Genomic DNA, 14,654 nt, shown 5'->3' with positions numbered 1-14,654 from the left:
ATTTTCGTAACATGATACATATGTGAAAAATTGAAATAAATTATCAAAATCCATCCAAGGATAAATTAGAAACTATGTTACTTTTAAATCCGCTTTTACAAACTGACACCTATATTTTTCAGTCTGTTGAACTTGCAAAGCAACATATTAATTGTTCGTTTCGCTTTTAACACATTCCATCACTTAAGACAGGAAATCGAAATCTACCACCTTGAAATTTTTGGAGGCTGGCCTATCGACTGAAAAACGTCATTATCAATATTTTTTAAACACAAGGTCAAGACAAATCCGTTTTGTCGGTGTGTCTGTGACGTATGATCACTACTACTACACTACTTAAGTGAATTTAGTCTTTAGAACACTCCAGCGAAAGTCTAGTCAGACGTTGCGTTACTATATTTTTTGCAATGTCACTCACCATTACTGAATATCGATACGCTAGCAGCAGGTTTGTTAAATAATTACAATTCTCTAGATCTAGATCTGGACATCTATGTGCACTTACATGTGTAGATACAAAAGTGATCATTTTTATATCAACTTTATAAATGTTAAATATTTTAGCCATAACTATTTTATTTAATGCGAACTGTTAAAGTAATATTAATTTGGTTTATTTTATACCATGTTATAAAAAGTAGTATATTTATATTGTATAAATTGGAATTTGGAAAGAATTTGAGGTGATATAAATTCCCATCCACATCTCACAATTTCAGCAAGTCCCATTTCCTCCAGGTTGATTTTAATTCTAGTAGACGATAATTTTGAATTATTTCTTGGCATTCGAATTATGCACATATCAAGTTTATTGAACTCAATCAAATTATTTCGTAACTACCACTTACCCAGTTTTTCAAAATTTATTAATAATACAGGACACGATTGACTTATTTAGCCGTAAACTCTTTGCAATTTTTTTATTCTCTCGGACGCTGAATTATAATTTTTCTTCCGTTTTCAAAAGACTACTAGTAAATAATCAATTTAAATTTTCAGAGAGTAATAAAAAATCATAAAGTAAAAAGTAGCTATAATTAATAATAAAAGTACGCAATTTTTAAAAGAATAAAATTAGATTGATCAGTTACATAGTAGACACAAAGACAACGGAAAGAACAATGAACATTTAGGTACTGCCATTCAGTACAAGTGGTACAGTTCATATTTTTTTAAATATTATAATAAGTTGCTATAATTATGGCCACTATTATATGTATCAACTTATGATCATGATTTTAAAAATTACTCGGAACTACATCTGTGGAAACATTTAGATTTTTTCTATAAATACAATTGACTGGTGAAGAATATTTATATGAAAAGTGTATTACCTTTTAGTAATTTTTATTAATTAATAATTTCAATAAAATTTCTATTGGAGAATTTTATTGATGATCATTTACAAGCAGTATAAAGAATATTTAAAAATATATTTCCAATTATTCATTTGTTTTAATTAAGTAATTGTAATACATAACAATACATTATAAATAATTATGTTAATATGTACTTTAAAAACATTGTTTGACTATGACCTTATATTAAACTTCAAAACACCGCGTATAATATTGAACGTCAAATAATGAACGGTGGGTTGCCAGATGTCAGGGGCAACTCGCCACCTGTCCTTTGATAGCTCAAGCCGGGTGCCGGCACGTACGTCAAATTCCTGCATTACCGATACGGTAATTCGCCACGGAAGTGATCAGTCATCTTTTCTCGAACATTGCAATATAAACTTGAAAATTTATACAGACGGGGTGCCTGCAGACGGTTGAATTTTCGTAATATTTAGTTTTAGAAAAGTGTGCAAACGATTCGAAGTTTTGTTACTTGATAATATTGTAGATTGTTAATTTGATATACGTCGTGTGTGAGTTTTGAAGGAGGCCATCTTTGCAATCTTCTATCAGAGGTCCTTGGCTCGTCGTTTCATTGTCTGGTGAAAAGCCAGTATTTATTACACATACACTCCATCAAATGGCTTTAAAACGAATTAATAAGGTATGTTGAACTCTAAACTGACAGTGATATAAGTTAAAAATGATCGTTTGTGACGTTAAATGTGTTTTTGTGGCAGTTAAACGCCCTTAACGATTTTGTGATGGAGCAATGTGAATCTATTTGGAGCACATTTTTTCCTCTTGAAAACTGGATATACTCGCATCGGACCACGCCGAACGTAAAGTTTTTGCGGAATGCCCTCGTTTTTTCGTTAAATATTAATGAAATTGACAGTTCTTTTGTAAAAATCCGTTTCGTATTTCGCCTGCACTGCCGGATGTAACGTAAAGAAAGAAGGTTCCGGTTGGAAACCACATTTTTCAATTAATGAAAAAAATCACTTTGATTCATTAATGACGCTTATATTTTACTTTTTTAAAATTACCAGGTGCATCTATTGTGTATAACCTCACCATATTAGGTGCTTGACTTTCAGATGTCTATTATTAACTTACTACTGTATAGTATTAACCTATTTTTTTCTTCTTTCTAGGAGTTACAGGACCTCGGCAGAGACCCTCCAGCACAATGTTCAGCAGGTCCTGTTGGAGATGACTGTGAGTAGGAAAAAAAAGCTAGGTTACAAAAGAAACTGATTTTTACTTTTTTATTACAGTATTTCACTGGCAAGCCACTATAATGGGACCAGTAAGTTGAATTTCTTACATATTTTTTAGAATTCATTGAAGATGTGAACTGATTAAAACGTTTTTTGTGATATTAAGAGTGTTAAAAAGAAAGGTCAAGTTGACTAACCTATTTTTATTCACTCAATGTTGCATAATCTAATCACGAAGTTTTGTTAATTTGTATCAAAAACAATATATAAGTAGAAACTGTAGTTTCCCCTAAAATTTATTTTTTGTGCTAATTATGATTCATTTTCTGAGTCATAACTAAAGTGAATTGTAACTATGATATCTTGTGTGGTTATAATTTAAAATCTTTTACTTTCATAATGGGAAATATTCCTTCAATGATGTGAATATTAATTTATAGTTACAGAATTATTTTTAGAATTATCTTAAGGATTGTATTTGACAGTAGTATTATAAAGCACTCTTGAAAATATTGATTATTATATCTTTATAAAAATAATTTCAACCTCATAATTTACAATCAAATAGTGGCTATATTTTTATTCTGTTTTTAACTGAACTGCATAGATAAATCTTTTACATTAACTTTCAAATAATTTAAAATATGTATTACTTTAATGTTATTTAAACAACTAAATTCCATTGTTCTCTATTTTATTTTAATTTTTTTTTTTTTTTTTCGAAAATTAGCGTTTGTATTTAAAGGATAACCACTCAAATATTTTAATGTTTACTGACATTTATATTTAATTATCTCTATTATTATTTTCAATATTTTTCATGACTGTAATTAGACTATATTTGAAAGTAAACATATCAATTCACCTTAGTTATTTCAATTTGATACATATATAAAATTATTAAATTTTGTCACTGAATTATGATTTATTATTTGTTTCTTTTCCAGCCTGACAGTCCTTATCAAGGGGGAGTATTTTTCTTAACAATACACTTTCCAACAGATTATCCTTTCAAACCTCCTAAGGTGGCGTTTACAACAAGAATCTATCATCCAAATATAAATAGTAATGGTAGCATCTGCCTCGATATTTTACGTTCTCAGTGGTCGCCAGCACTCACAATTTCAAAAGGTATGATATACTGTATGTACAGTTACTATGTACATATTATAAAATATTTATGTATGATGTTAATTTTTTTGTGTTGCACGTTTTCTAACAAAATAATTAATAAACTGGAGATCAATAACTTCTGTTTTATACACAAACCAACAGTAGGATACTATATTAAAAATAGCTGTCCACAATTTGTAGAAAATTATTTTTAAATAATGTATGTTATTTGGGATCCCCCAAAACACAGTTATTCTATGATTTTACTACAATTACAGCTATCCTTTAGTGAGATTTCTTATCTCTATAAATTTTAATTGTAGAGTTGTTTTGTATGATATTCCTTATCTCAGGATCTTAATTATTTGGACTTCTAATCAAAAGATATATTTTCCTAAGTACATTACAAACAAAATGATAAAACTGTTTTCATAACAATATAATATTATTTAGTAATTAATAAATTAATTGATAAAATTCAGGTAATTTTTATGTCTTACTTATTATACATTTATTTTCATAAAGGTTAAATAGTAACTGAAATATTTGTACCATATACCAACAGTTGCCAATCATCATCCTAAATATGTGTTTGTTAATTAAGCAGTTTATAGTAAAATTTAAAATATTAGCCACTTATAATATTATCCAAGCTGCTTTCTTAGCATATACTGTTTTAGCAATGTGGTAGAAATTGGAAATGGTTTTGTATAAGAATGAGGAAAAGGTTGTCCAGAAAATGTGGAAGAAATGACATAACACAGTAAGTAAAAGCCCAATTGTTAATTTCAAGTATCTGTTTTAGTACTGTTATCAATCTGCTCACTTCTGTGTGATCCAAATCCAGATGACCCACTAGTTCCAGAAATTGCTAGGATATACAAAACTGATCGGGAAAAGTACAACGAGTTAGCGCGCGAGTGGACTCGCAAGTATGCTATGTGATGCCCCGGCCCAGAAACCCCACACTTCACATGTTAGATGAAAAACAACTTTATTCATTCAACAACACTTGGAGGGGATGAGCCAGCCTTCATATTTCTGTCAACTGTACATTTGCTTTGGACTGTGTACTCCTCCCCACCTTCTACCACAATATTGTAGGTGGTTTTATATAAAACATTAAAAATCAACAATTTATAACTGTAACAACAGAGTAGTATTTTCATTTCAATTGTTTTTAATATATTGTGGTTGTAAGGACTAGTGTTGGGTTGCATTTTTTCCCCCATGGCCGGCCTCCTTGCTGGAGTAGAGAAGATGTCTGTCGATTGTTTACACGGCTCTGGTAAACATCCCACAAATGTTTTCTCGTACCTCCGTCCAAGCCGGGTCCCGGAATTTCAGCCCAACGTGTGGCTGCCACACTCATATACTAATATAATTGTTAGATAAATTAATATGTAGGTTTTGTGGTTCAACTAGGTGTACTATAATAAATATTTTTCAATTTTTCTGCATTCATGACTGGTGTATATCAACAATATATTTAATTGTCACCATAGTGTAATTCTTTACAACTTCTTTTGCAAACTACCCTTTTGTTACTGCGTTTGTATGTCTTCTGATTGACGTGCACTTGCAATTTAAGCCACACACAGATTTTTAGAGTTTTTTCTGCACATTTGTGTGATTAATTTGCTGTCGTCAGAATTTATCATGTTAGTTTACCACAAACCATAAACAAATATCGGATGTTTTTTTTTGTTACATTGAATTTATAAATCCTTTTTTACATATTTATTTTAGACTTTGTAATGAATTCTCTTTTGTTGCAGACATGACTGTAATATCATTTAAAACTGTAAAACTTTTTATACATAAATATAATGTGTAAAATATTTGAATGTAGTAAATAAGATATTGCTTCCCTTATTCATATCTGATTTCCGGGACCCCTTAGCAGGGTTATCTCCTCCACTTTTTTAAGCGTACCGTACACAATTTCGTTTATTTAAATTATTCAGTGTAAAATATCAACTTTTATTAATTAATAAGAAAGCTAGGCATATTTGTTATATATTTTTTTCTCTCGTCAATATCAGGACATTAAATATTAAAATACAATTGTGTTGTGTTTTACTTTTAGTGTTTTGTGCTGGTGACTTATTTCAAGTTTATACTAAAAGTGAAGATGTGTATATAAACTTTTTATAGTTACTCTAAATTATTTTATTGCTATTTGGTTTTTATGGGAAATAAAATAGTCAAATTCTTAATAAATTTTTATTAGTTTTATTTATTTCATCTAGTCCATTTTAGTTATTCTTTTTCTATAAAAAATATTTTTTTATAGTCGGGAATAGGTAAGTATATATGAAATGTTTTTAAGTCATTTGATATTTACACTGAATGATTAAATTATTTCAAATGAAAATATACACTACACAAATATAGTATTACATGAAAATGTGAAAAACATTATTCAAAATTGGACTTAATTTACATTTGTTTTACAAAACCACTTCCATAACATAAATAAATAACAATAATAAATGGATTGATTAATTAAGATGATCAGTGCTAGTATCAAGAAAAATTTGAAATTTTCGTTTTCTAGTAGGTACAATAATGTAAATATTCTTATTAAGTATGGGCCAACAAATTTTTCAAAATTTTCAAAAACTGTCAACGCGACAAATCGAATACCGATATCTTTTGAAAATTTCTTGTAATGAATTACTAAATTTCACACCATATATTTTTTTTAAATTATCAATTCAAAATTCCTCCCATTTTCTTATATAGTAACGTCGAATTTTTACTGCTAAAATATATATTTGTTTAACACGTTGAAGACCGGGTACACGACATGTACTATATATATTTGAAACGAGATAAAACGAACAATAAAAATAGTATTTCAATAATTTTCATATATATATATATATATATATATATATATATATATATATATATACATGAGTACCAGCAGTACAAACACTTTGAATACAACACTGTTACTATATTTTACTTACTTTTCACCTAATATATAATTTATTCTTGTTTTTTCAGCAGTTCTTTAATGAACTCAAAAATTTTAATTAAATTTTAATGTACTGGTAATCTAAAACTAATCATAATAGAAACATAGACACAAAAAAACTGAACAACTAAATATACATATTAAAAATATAGAAGATAATATAAAATTTGTTAATCCATAATATCATAAATAGTATATTTATGATATTATGGATTAACATATTATATTATATTTTTTATATTTTTAATACGAATAATTATATGTGTAATGTGTAAAAAAATATAAGGCCAATTAAGTATAAATATTTACTAACTTAATTCAGTCATTGTTTATTATCCATATAGTTCTATAAACCTTTCTTCAATTTCAATAAAACATAATGTCCAGAAATCAAAAGCAAATAAATATTTTTTTCCAACAGCAGGTTTTCTTAAATAAAAAGTTCATAATCAATTGAAGATAAACTTTCACCACTTCCATTGAAGTAACTAACGAACTCCTGTCAAGCCAACAGAAGACTCGTAGATGTAAAAAGTAATTCGTATTACGAAGCAAAGGTGATGCGATTGAGGTCGTAACTTGGGTAATACACGATCGGATTGTGGTACTTGCCAGTTGTGCGAAGTACGCGTACCAACACAGACCACATCGCGAATGTAACTCTGTGGTTTTTGTTTTGGTTCGCATGTTAGAAAGTGGTGTTTTGTTTCAATTCAATTTACTTGCAGTTGGATACCTCTTGCATATTTGGTAAGATTTTTCTCTCCATTTTAACTTTTTTTATAATTATTATGGTTACCATTTACAAATAAAATATATAAAACCGACAAACTTAATGTAATGTTCTACACATACATAAAAAAATATCTAATAATCCAAAATATAAAGCTATTGTGAATAAAATATACGTAAGTTTAATATTTTTCTGTAAATTGTAAAGTACTAACAATTGGTAATCTAAAATAATGATATTGTAAAAAGTTATAGTGCCTTTTAAAAATAACAATAGATAATACCATTATATTTATTTCCATTCATGATAAACTATATTATATTTTTTTACTGACAAATACAGTTTTTAGCATTTCAATTACAGTCGCAAAACATGTTCGATGTCTCAAAATTGTATAAGGTGGTGTTAAACAACTTGATAGTCGTTTCATAATGCTCACTTGCGTCCAAGATTTCAGATTTGGAAAGAAATCAAAAAGTAACGTAATCTTTTTCTCTAATTAACCTTGTACTTGCAATTAGTGTTTCACCAAATAATATCGAGTTTATATATAATACAATAATATATTATTGTATAGCAATTTTTTAGACTGTTATAGTTAGATTTTTTAGAGATCAATATTATTTATAAGATGAGTTTCTAAAATCATAAATTCAATAATAATAAACGTACTTTTACTGCTTTATTATAAATATTTGGACAAGTATCGTTTTTTAAGTAAGTAAATTCACTTTCAACTCTCTTTATTGGTGCACAATTAGATCAGTAATAGTTATGATTGTTTATCTCAATTAAATGCAATGTTGAATAGCTTTTAGCATGTGAAGGGACTCTCGGGAAATTGAGAACAAAAAATATAAATTTCACTCCATTGAGAACTGATAATAAAATTTCTTTTCTAAAAATTTAAAATACTTTCAAATGAATCATACAATAATTAAATATATTTTTCAGTTTAAAGTTATGACGGTAACAATTTGCGCCAAACACGACATCCAGAAGACCGACGATAATGACAATGAAACCTGCTGTACAGAAAAGGTGAGTGAACCTCAGGACTTTCCTGCTTAGTGAAAGCTGACTCGCAGTATTCGCATTAAAAACTATCAATTTTCATATGTTATATTGTCTAACAATAAGATTTGTTGGTGATCAATTTAGTCACAATATTTATAATAAAATTTCAGAATAAAATTACATATTTGCTTTATTATACTCTTTAAAATACAAAATTATGTAACTAATTCATTTTTAAAATAATTATTTTAATTTTATTTTAGAATTATATTAGTTGAATGAAATGGGATACTTTCTAGATGAAATAGACCTGAAAATTAAGTCTAAAACACATAATTTTTCGATATAGTTACCGTTATTTTAACTTAACGCTTAGTTTTTTTTTAATTTTATTTAATAGTTTTTTAAAAGATGAACAATAATTATTTACCTCTATCTGCACATCAAACAAGTTAACCTAATTAGCTAATTATCAAGGCGGTTAAACCTAATTTTTCTTTGATATAATTCACAAATATTTAATGAACCAGTATTGTATTATAATTTCAAAACTTCCTTTCATTCCAATAATACTGATTCTCATTATCAGGAAACCGATACGGTTTGGTCTACTTGTTCAGAATACCACAAAATATTATTTGACAATATTGTATTGCATAAAGGAAGATTTTATAATATAAACATATAATAATTAAATATCGCAAGCAATCAAAAAATTTATTTAAACACTTGACAAAGGCATGTCCTTTAATTAGTTATAACAATATAACTAATAACTATTTGGTAATCCAAAACTTCTATTTTATTCTATGATTTATATTATTTTATTTATACAAATTACAATACATTAATATCTGTCATCATAATGTCTAATCATGATAATGTAGTCCAAGTAAATTAAAATAAAAAATAGTTTGAGGTCAAAGAAATTTAAACATTTTTTCAAGTAATATTTTGTAAGCTTAAAAACGTGTCTATGAATGTAACGTGCTTCACAACTTTCATCTGGAACGTTCTTGGCACACTAAATGGTCACTTTCTTTTCCTCTTTGCTAGCAATTTTACTTTTCCGACGATTTCTTCAATTATTAGTGACTAATAAACACTGATCTATTTTTTGAAGACTATCAAAATATCTATTTTAATTATTGAAACTACATTTTTCAAGTTAAAAATTTTATCTATTTTTTTATTGTTTCGAATTATTAAGTATATTTTATATCTATCTAATAACGAGTTAAATTGTCTTAATGCAAAATAAAATCATTACACAATTTATACCAGACTAGTATATGAATTTTGAAAATGAAGTTTCTAAATATCCAAGGGCGCATCTATTTGTAATAAACACCGAAGGTTGTTGAATGTTTATTTTTAATTTCTTTCGTTCTATGTGAATGAAAACTAAACAGGTAGATTTTAACCTTGAACTGTATAAATTATTGATAATTACAACATAATTTAAATCAAATTGTCACCTTATGACCCAGATATTTTGCATAACACTAAATTCAATTCAAGGCACGTATTTGGCAGAAGCCTCCTATACATATATAAACATAATTAAAATATCGAATAATTTTGCATGCATTTAAGCTGACACTTTTCATTTTCATTTTCTTTGATAATTGCCTTAGATAAATGCAATTAAGTTTATTTTAACATGAAAAGTCATTTTGTTATCGTGGTTACTAAGAAAAATATTGTTTTGTAAATACTTTAGTTCTTGATTATTGTATTTCTTTCAAAATTAAACTAGCTAGATAATTAATAATAACAGTTTATTCGAAATAAATAATTTTAAATTATATTTAATAATTATAAATTTTACAATATAAAAATAATAAAATATATAATTTATTTATTATTGTTTATACGGTGTTAATTAAATTACATACTGGAAATAAAAGAATGCCGAGTTTATCTAAATTATATATGAGTGAAATAATTAAAAATCACCTCAGCTCAGTATTTTAGTATAACAGGTTTACAGAAGTTAAAAGAAAACATTTTTCCTAATTAATTAAAGTAACTTGGATATTTTTTAAATTTATTTGGTACAGATTCGATAACAGAATGAATTTATTATAACTTTCCAAAACATGTTTAATTGATTAATGCTGACTCCCCGTCGACAAAACTTCTCCTCTGTACGTAAATTGAAAATATCAGGTTTGCAGAAGTGCAAGAGTTATTTTGTTCGTCGTCCTATTGTCCTTCAAGGTAGAGCACACCTGTTTCACCTGTTCGAAATACTTGGTGCCCATATCAGGAATGCATGAACGGCAAACCTTATAATCGAATCCTGCGAAATTGTACGCAAAATAGACAGAGTATAGCCCCAAACCAAGTTTTGTTGCCACATCGCTGTTCCGTGCTCCTTCTTCTCTTTGCACTAGTGGTGTTGGTGTTGCGATATGGCTCAATTTTATTAGGAGAACAGCAAGTGACACAGATGCCACACACATCTGCGCACAGTTGATTATGACTAACCATATACCTACATGCTAGAAACATTTTTATAATAAGACAAAAATAGTTTAGTTTGGTGTATTTGTCATTATATTTAATCGAAATTTATATCTACATTCTCGAAGTTGACCAGTTGTGCATTAAATAAATCAATAATTATGTTTTCGCAATACGAATACACTGTGCGTCCTGCAATAATTGTTTATTAATTTATTTCCCCCCACGAAATAATTAATAATCGAAGATTCCTGCAAACTTCGCTACTTCAAAGATTTTTATACCAGGAATTCAGAAGCGCGAGGCGTAAATCTGCGTTGTATTCCTGCTAGAATCGTCGCCATGAGCGTGTGACGTTAGAATTTTGTTCAGGCAGGAAATTATTTAAACCGGCAATAGTCCCGAAATCGCCATCATTACCGCGTACAGGTGCTTGAACGGTTGTCAGTTGTTTATGAGCAGCTGTCAGTCTTGTGGCGTCAGTGTCGTACACCACACTAAAATATCAGGAGAACAGAGTTATGATGAGGTCTAAGGCACTATGTGATCGTCTGGGCGCTGCTATTTGTGGCCAAATCCACTTGGAAACAAAGATTTCTGGCGGGAGAGTCAATTTTAACGCCTTATTTTAGATGGGAAATTAAAATACTAAACCTGTTCTCACTCGCTTACAAACGGTTCCATTAGTTTATTAATAGTCCAATGAACTTCGCACAAAACATTTGGAATTTTTAAAATGCGCACCTTAAAAAATAGTACTTCATACAAATAATTACAAATAATTATTCACATAATTTCGAAACCACCGAAGTCTAGAAGTTAAACACGTCATTAAGGACGAAACACGATGTTTCATATTTTGTAAATATTAAATAATAATTTCGCAAACTCTAAATACAACCTGAAAGAAATCACTTTTGCAAGGTTTAATGACAGGGAAATGTTTGGTACTTGTATCCTCTGGAAATTGTTAGTCAGACTTGTTAAGCAATTTGCAACTGGTGTAGAAATGAAAGTTTTAGTAATTGCAATACATATGACCACTGTTATTATTTAAACCATGTAACTTACATAATAATATTATATGTGTCGTATTGTTAATTTTATCTTAATAATGATATCTGTGGTTTTACAAACGAAAACAACTTCATCTGTATGTTATTTATAAATACATATAATAGTAAATCAAAGAAATTTACAGGTTTGCGGCCATCATGACCATACTGAATCACTGTTGGAGGATCTAGACTGCAAAAATGAAAAAAGTGACGACGACAGCAAGTTTTCTTACGAAAAATGTAGGCGATTACTTACCTACGAAGAAGCACCCGAATATATCAAACATAATATCTACATCTTAAAGGGATACAGAGGCATATTAGACACAAACATGTGTATAGAAAGGTATGAACAAACAAACGTAAAAGGCCTGCCAAATGTATTGGCTTCCTTCCTTGAGTTTCTCTTTTGCAATAATCGAGTCGATTAAATCTTATTGTTTACACATGTAAGTGTTAATTTAATGTATTTTGAGGAACTTTTTAAATAATAATAACGCATTGTCTTGTGTTGTTTAAAATTTATTATTGTAGTGTTATGTGGTGGACAAATGAGACAATCAACATATGGTCGCATATATTTGGATTGGCTCTCTTTGTAGCGCTGACGATACAGGATCTTATATTTTTGAGGATACATGCTTCAATTAGTGATAAATTAATTGTTGGAGCTGTATTAATTTGCTTCCAGGTATTAGAATTATTTGTAATTAGGTACCAAATATTTTTTTACATCGTTTTCCATTTCAGACATGTATGTTTTTGTCATCCCTTTACCACACCTTCAACTGTCGTTCAGAAAAAGATTGTGATTTATTTTTGGCATACGATTTATTTGGTATCGCATTATCTTTGTTGGCTATTTACACGTCTGGTATATACTATGCTTTCTGGTGTAATCAGGTATTATTAATCATTATTATAAATAAATGGCAGAATAATAAAATTAATTTTTTAGGACTTACAATATTTTTATTTAATAACAGTTACATTGATATTTATGTTTGCCATGATTCTTCAAGTACCAAGTTTCAATGTAAACATGTACGTAAAAATGAGTGTTTTCGTTGCATGGGCTGCGTATGGAGTTATCCCGACTCTTCATTGGAGTTATCTAATGGGTGGCTTTGACAACCCAATCGTAGCAGTAAGTCAGTGAAAAAATCATAACTTTATTTATTACCTTTTTATTATTTTCAGTTACTTCTGCCTAGAGTATTGGGCATGTATGGAATCAGCGGAACAGCTTTCTTTATTTACATAACAAAAATCCCGGAGAGATTTTCTGCAGGCAGATTCGACTTTATAGGACATTCTCATCAATGGTGGCATTTCTTTGTTGTTGGTGCACTGTATTATTGGCATAATACTGGCATGATGTACGTGGAATACAGGCTAAATCATGCATGTTCCAATCATATGCGATTACCATAGTTTCATACTGATTATCTTCTTTATGACATATTAGGTTTCTATTTAATTACAATTTTATTTAAGTGGACCATTCCGTTACAAGAGAAACTCTTCTTTAGACTCAATAGTAATAAATTTGTTATAAAATAGTACTTATATTTTATAATTAATCGTTTGGAACATATGGATTATACGCCTACACCAATTATAAAATTATATTTCCTTCAGTAAATAAAAGTACAAACATTTTTAAAATCAGTTTTCAACATCTAGTCCTTCGCAAATGATGTCAGCAAAAATTATTCCATTTTCCCCCATATTTTATAGTAGTTATCATAATCACGATAGATAGTGGGTTTTTGTTTAATTGTATCTGTGATACTGGATTACTTGTAATGCCTGTACATTATTCTTAATATATATTTTTTGTTAATCAGTGTTTTATTGATTCATTTTTACAAGAATAAATTATCTTTCTATGGTTGACTTGTTAAATTCTAATTTTAGTACATATTATAATAAAAAACAACAATTCAACTGTTCGATCCGGTTTTATATTTTAAAATTAAGAAATACAAACATGACTTCTGAATCCGGTTTTAGGCTTAATCGTTAATTTACCAAGTCAATGTTGTTTTAGATGAAACGTGACAAATTTTTTATAATTCTAGTGAACAAAAAATTCAAATTTAGTCCGTATTATATAGCGCCATCTAACCACGCATGCGGTAAGATTTGCAAAGAGAGAGGGGATCTCCCGTAGAGACCATTAATAATACATTAAATGTTTCCAACTAGTTTACTAGATGGATATAGAATACAAAAATATTTTAAAAATAAAATAAATTACATTTATTAATTTAAATTTCATTTATTTTAATTATTATTTTAAATCATTTATTGCTGTGTGTGGAATTGCAACCTTTTAATTGCGATATTTATTATATATCTGAAGTTTAATATTAGATTTAATTATTCAGTAAGTATTCATTTTTATAATTTCTTAATCAACAATAATTGATTAAATATGGAATACAAAGATAACTCAACGAAGTTATTTACTTATTAAACAATTTTACATCAACGACCAAATTAATCGATACAATTTTTCAATATAAACATTCGTTTTCCTTAAAAACCATTTAAAGAAGCAAATTCTAAAAAAAATAGATTGAATTCATATGAATTTTATGACATGTTAATCATGTGTGGCGAAAAGCACAGATCGCATTAAATTGTCGATGCCGGGCTCAAATGGGCCGTAAAGAAAATCCACTTTCGAGCCAGCATAATTATTAA

General features: G+C 28.4%; 2 protein-coding genes across 3 annotated transcripts; both read left to right on the top strand.

Moving 5' to 3' along the window:
* Window positions 1–1,651: 1,651 nt before the first annotated feature.
* LOC109609097 (ubiquitin-conjugating enzyme E2-17 kDa) lies at window positions 1,652–5,746 on the top strand. 2 transcript variants are annotated; one of them, XM_020025725.2, is made up of 6 exons: window positions 1,652–1,787; window positions 1,852–2,007; window positions 2,501–2,564; window positions 2,624–2,655; window positions 3,514–3,697; window positions 4,485–5,746. In XM_020025725.2, exons 2-6 carry the CDS (start codon window positions 1,984–1,986, stop codon window positions 4,622–4,624), a joined length of 444 nt encoding a protein of 147 aa, XP_019881284.1. In that variant the 5' UTR covers window positions 1,652–1,787; window positions 1,852–1,983; the 3' UTR covers window positions 4,625–5,746. The 2 variants fall into 2 exon arrangements, with proteins under 2 accessions (XP_019881284.1, XP_019881283.1); XM_020025724.2 differs by having other exon boundaries at window positions 1,694–2,007.
* A 1,503-nt stretch (window positions 5,747–7,249) lies between these two features.
* On the top strand, window positions 7,250–13,788 carry LOC109609060 (progestin and adipoQ receptor family member 3). The gene is made up of 7 exons (XM_020025681.2): window positions 7,250–7,415; window positions 8,353–8,439; window positions 12,086–12,288; window positions 12,477–12,633; window positions 12,693–12,845; window positions 12,901–13,089; window positions 13,143–13,788. Exons 2-7 carry the CDS (start codon window positions 8,362–8,364, stop codon window positions 13,374–13,376), a joined length of 1,014 nt encoding a protein of 337 aa, XP_019881240.1. The 5' UTR covers window positions 7,250–7,415; window positions 8,353–8,361; the 3' UTR covers window positions 13,377–13,788.
* The last annotated feature ends 866 nt before the right edge of the window (window positions 13,789–14,654 follow it).

The sequence above is a fragment of the Aethina tumida genome, chromosome 3 (assembly GCF_024364675.1).
Source record: "Aethina tumida isolate Nest 87 chromosome 3, icAetTumi1.1, whole genome shotgun sequence".
In the NCBI taxonomy this organism is placed as follows: Eukaryota; Metazoa; Arthropoda; class Insecta; order Coleoptera; family Nitidulidae; genus Aethina; species Aethina tumida.
Note: the sequence above shows the minus strand (reverse complement) of the source record. Positions and strands in the feature narration are given on the sequence as shown.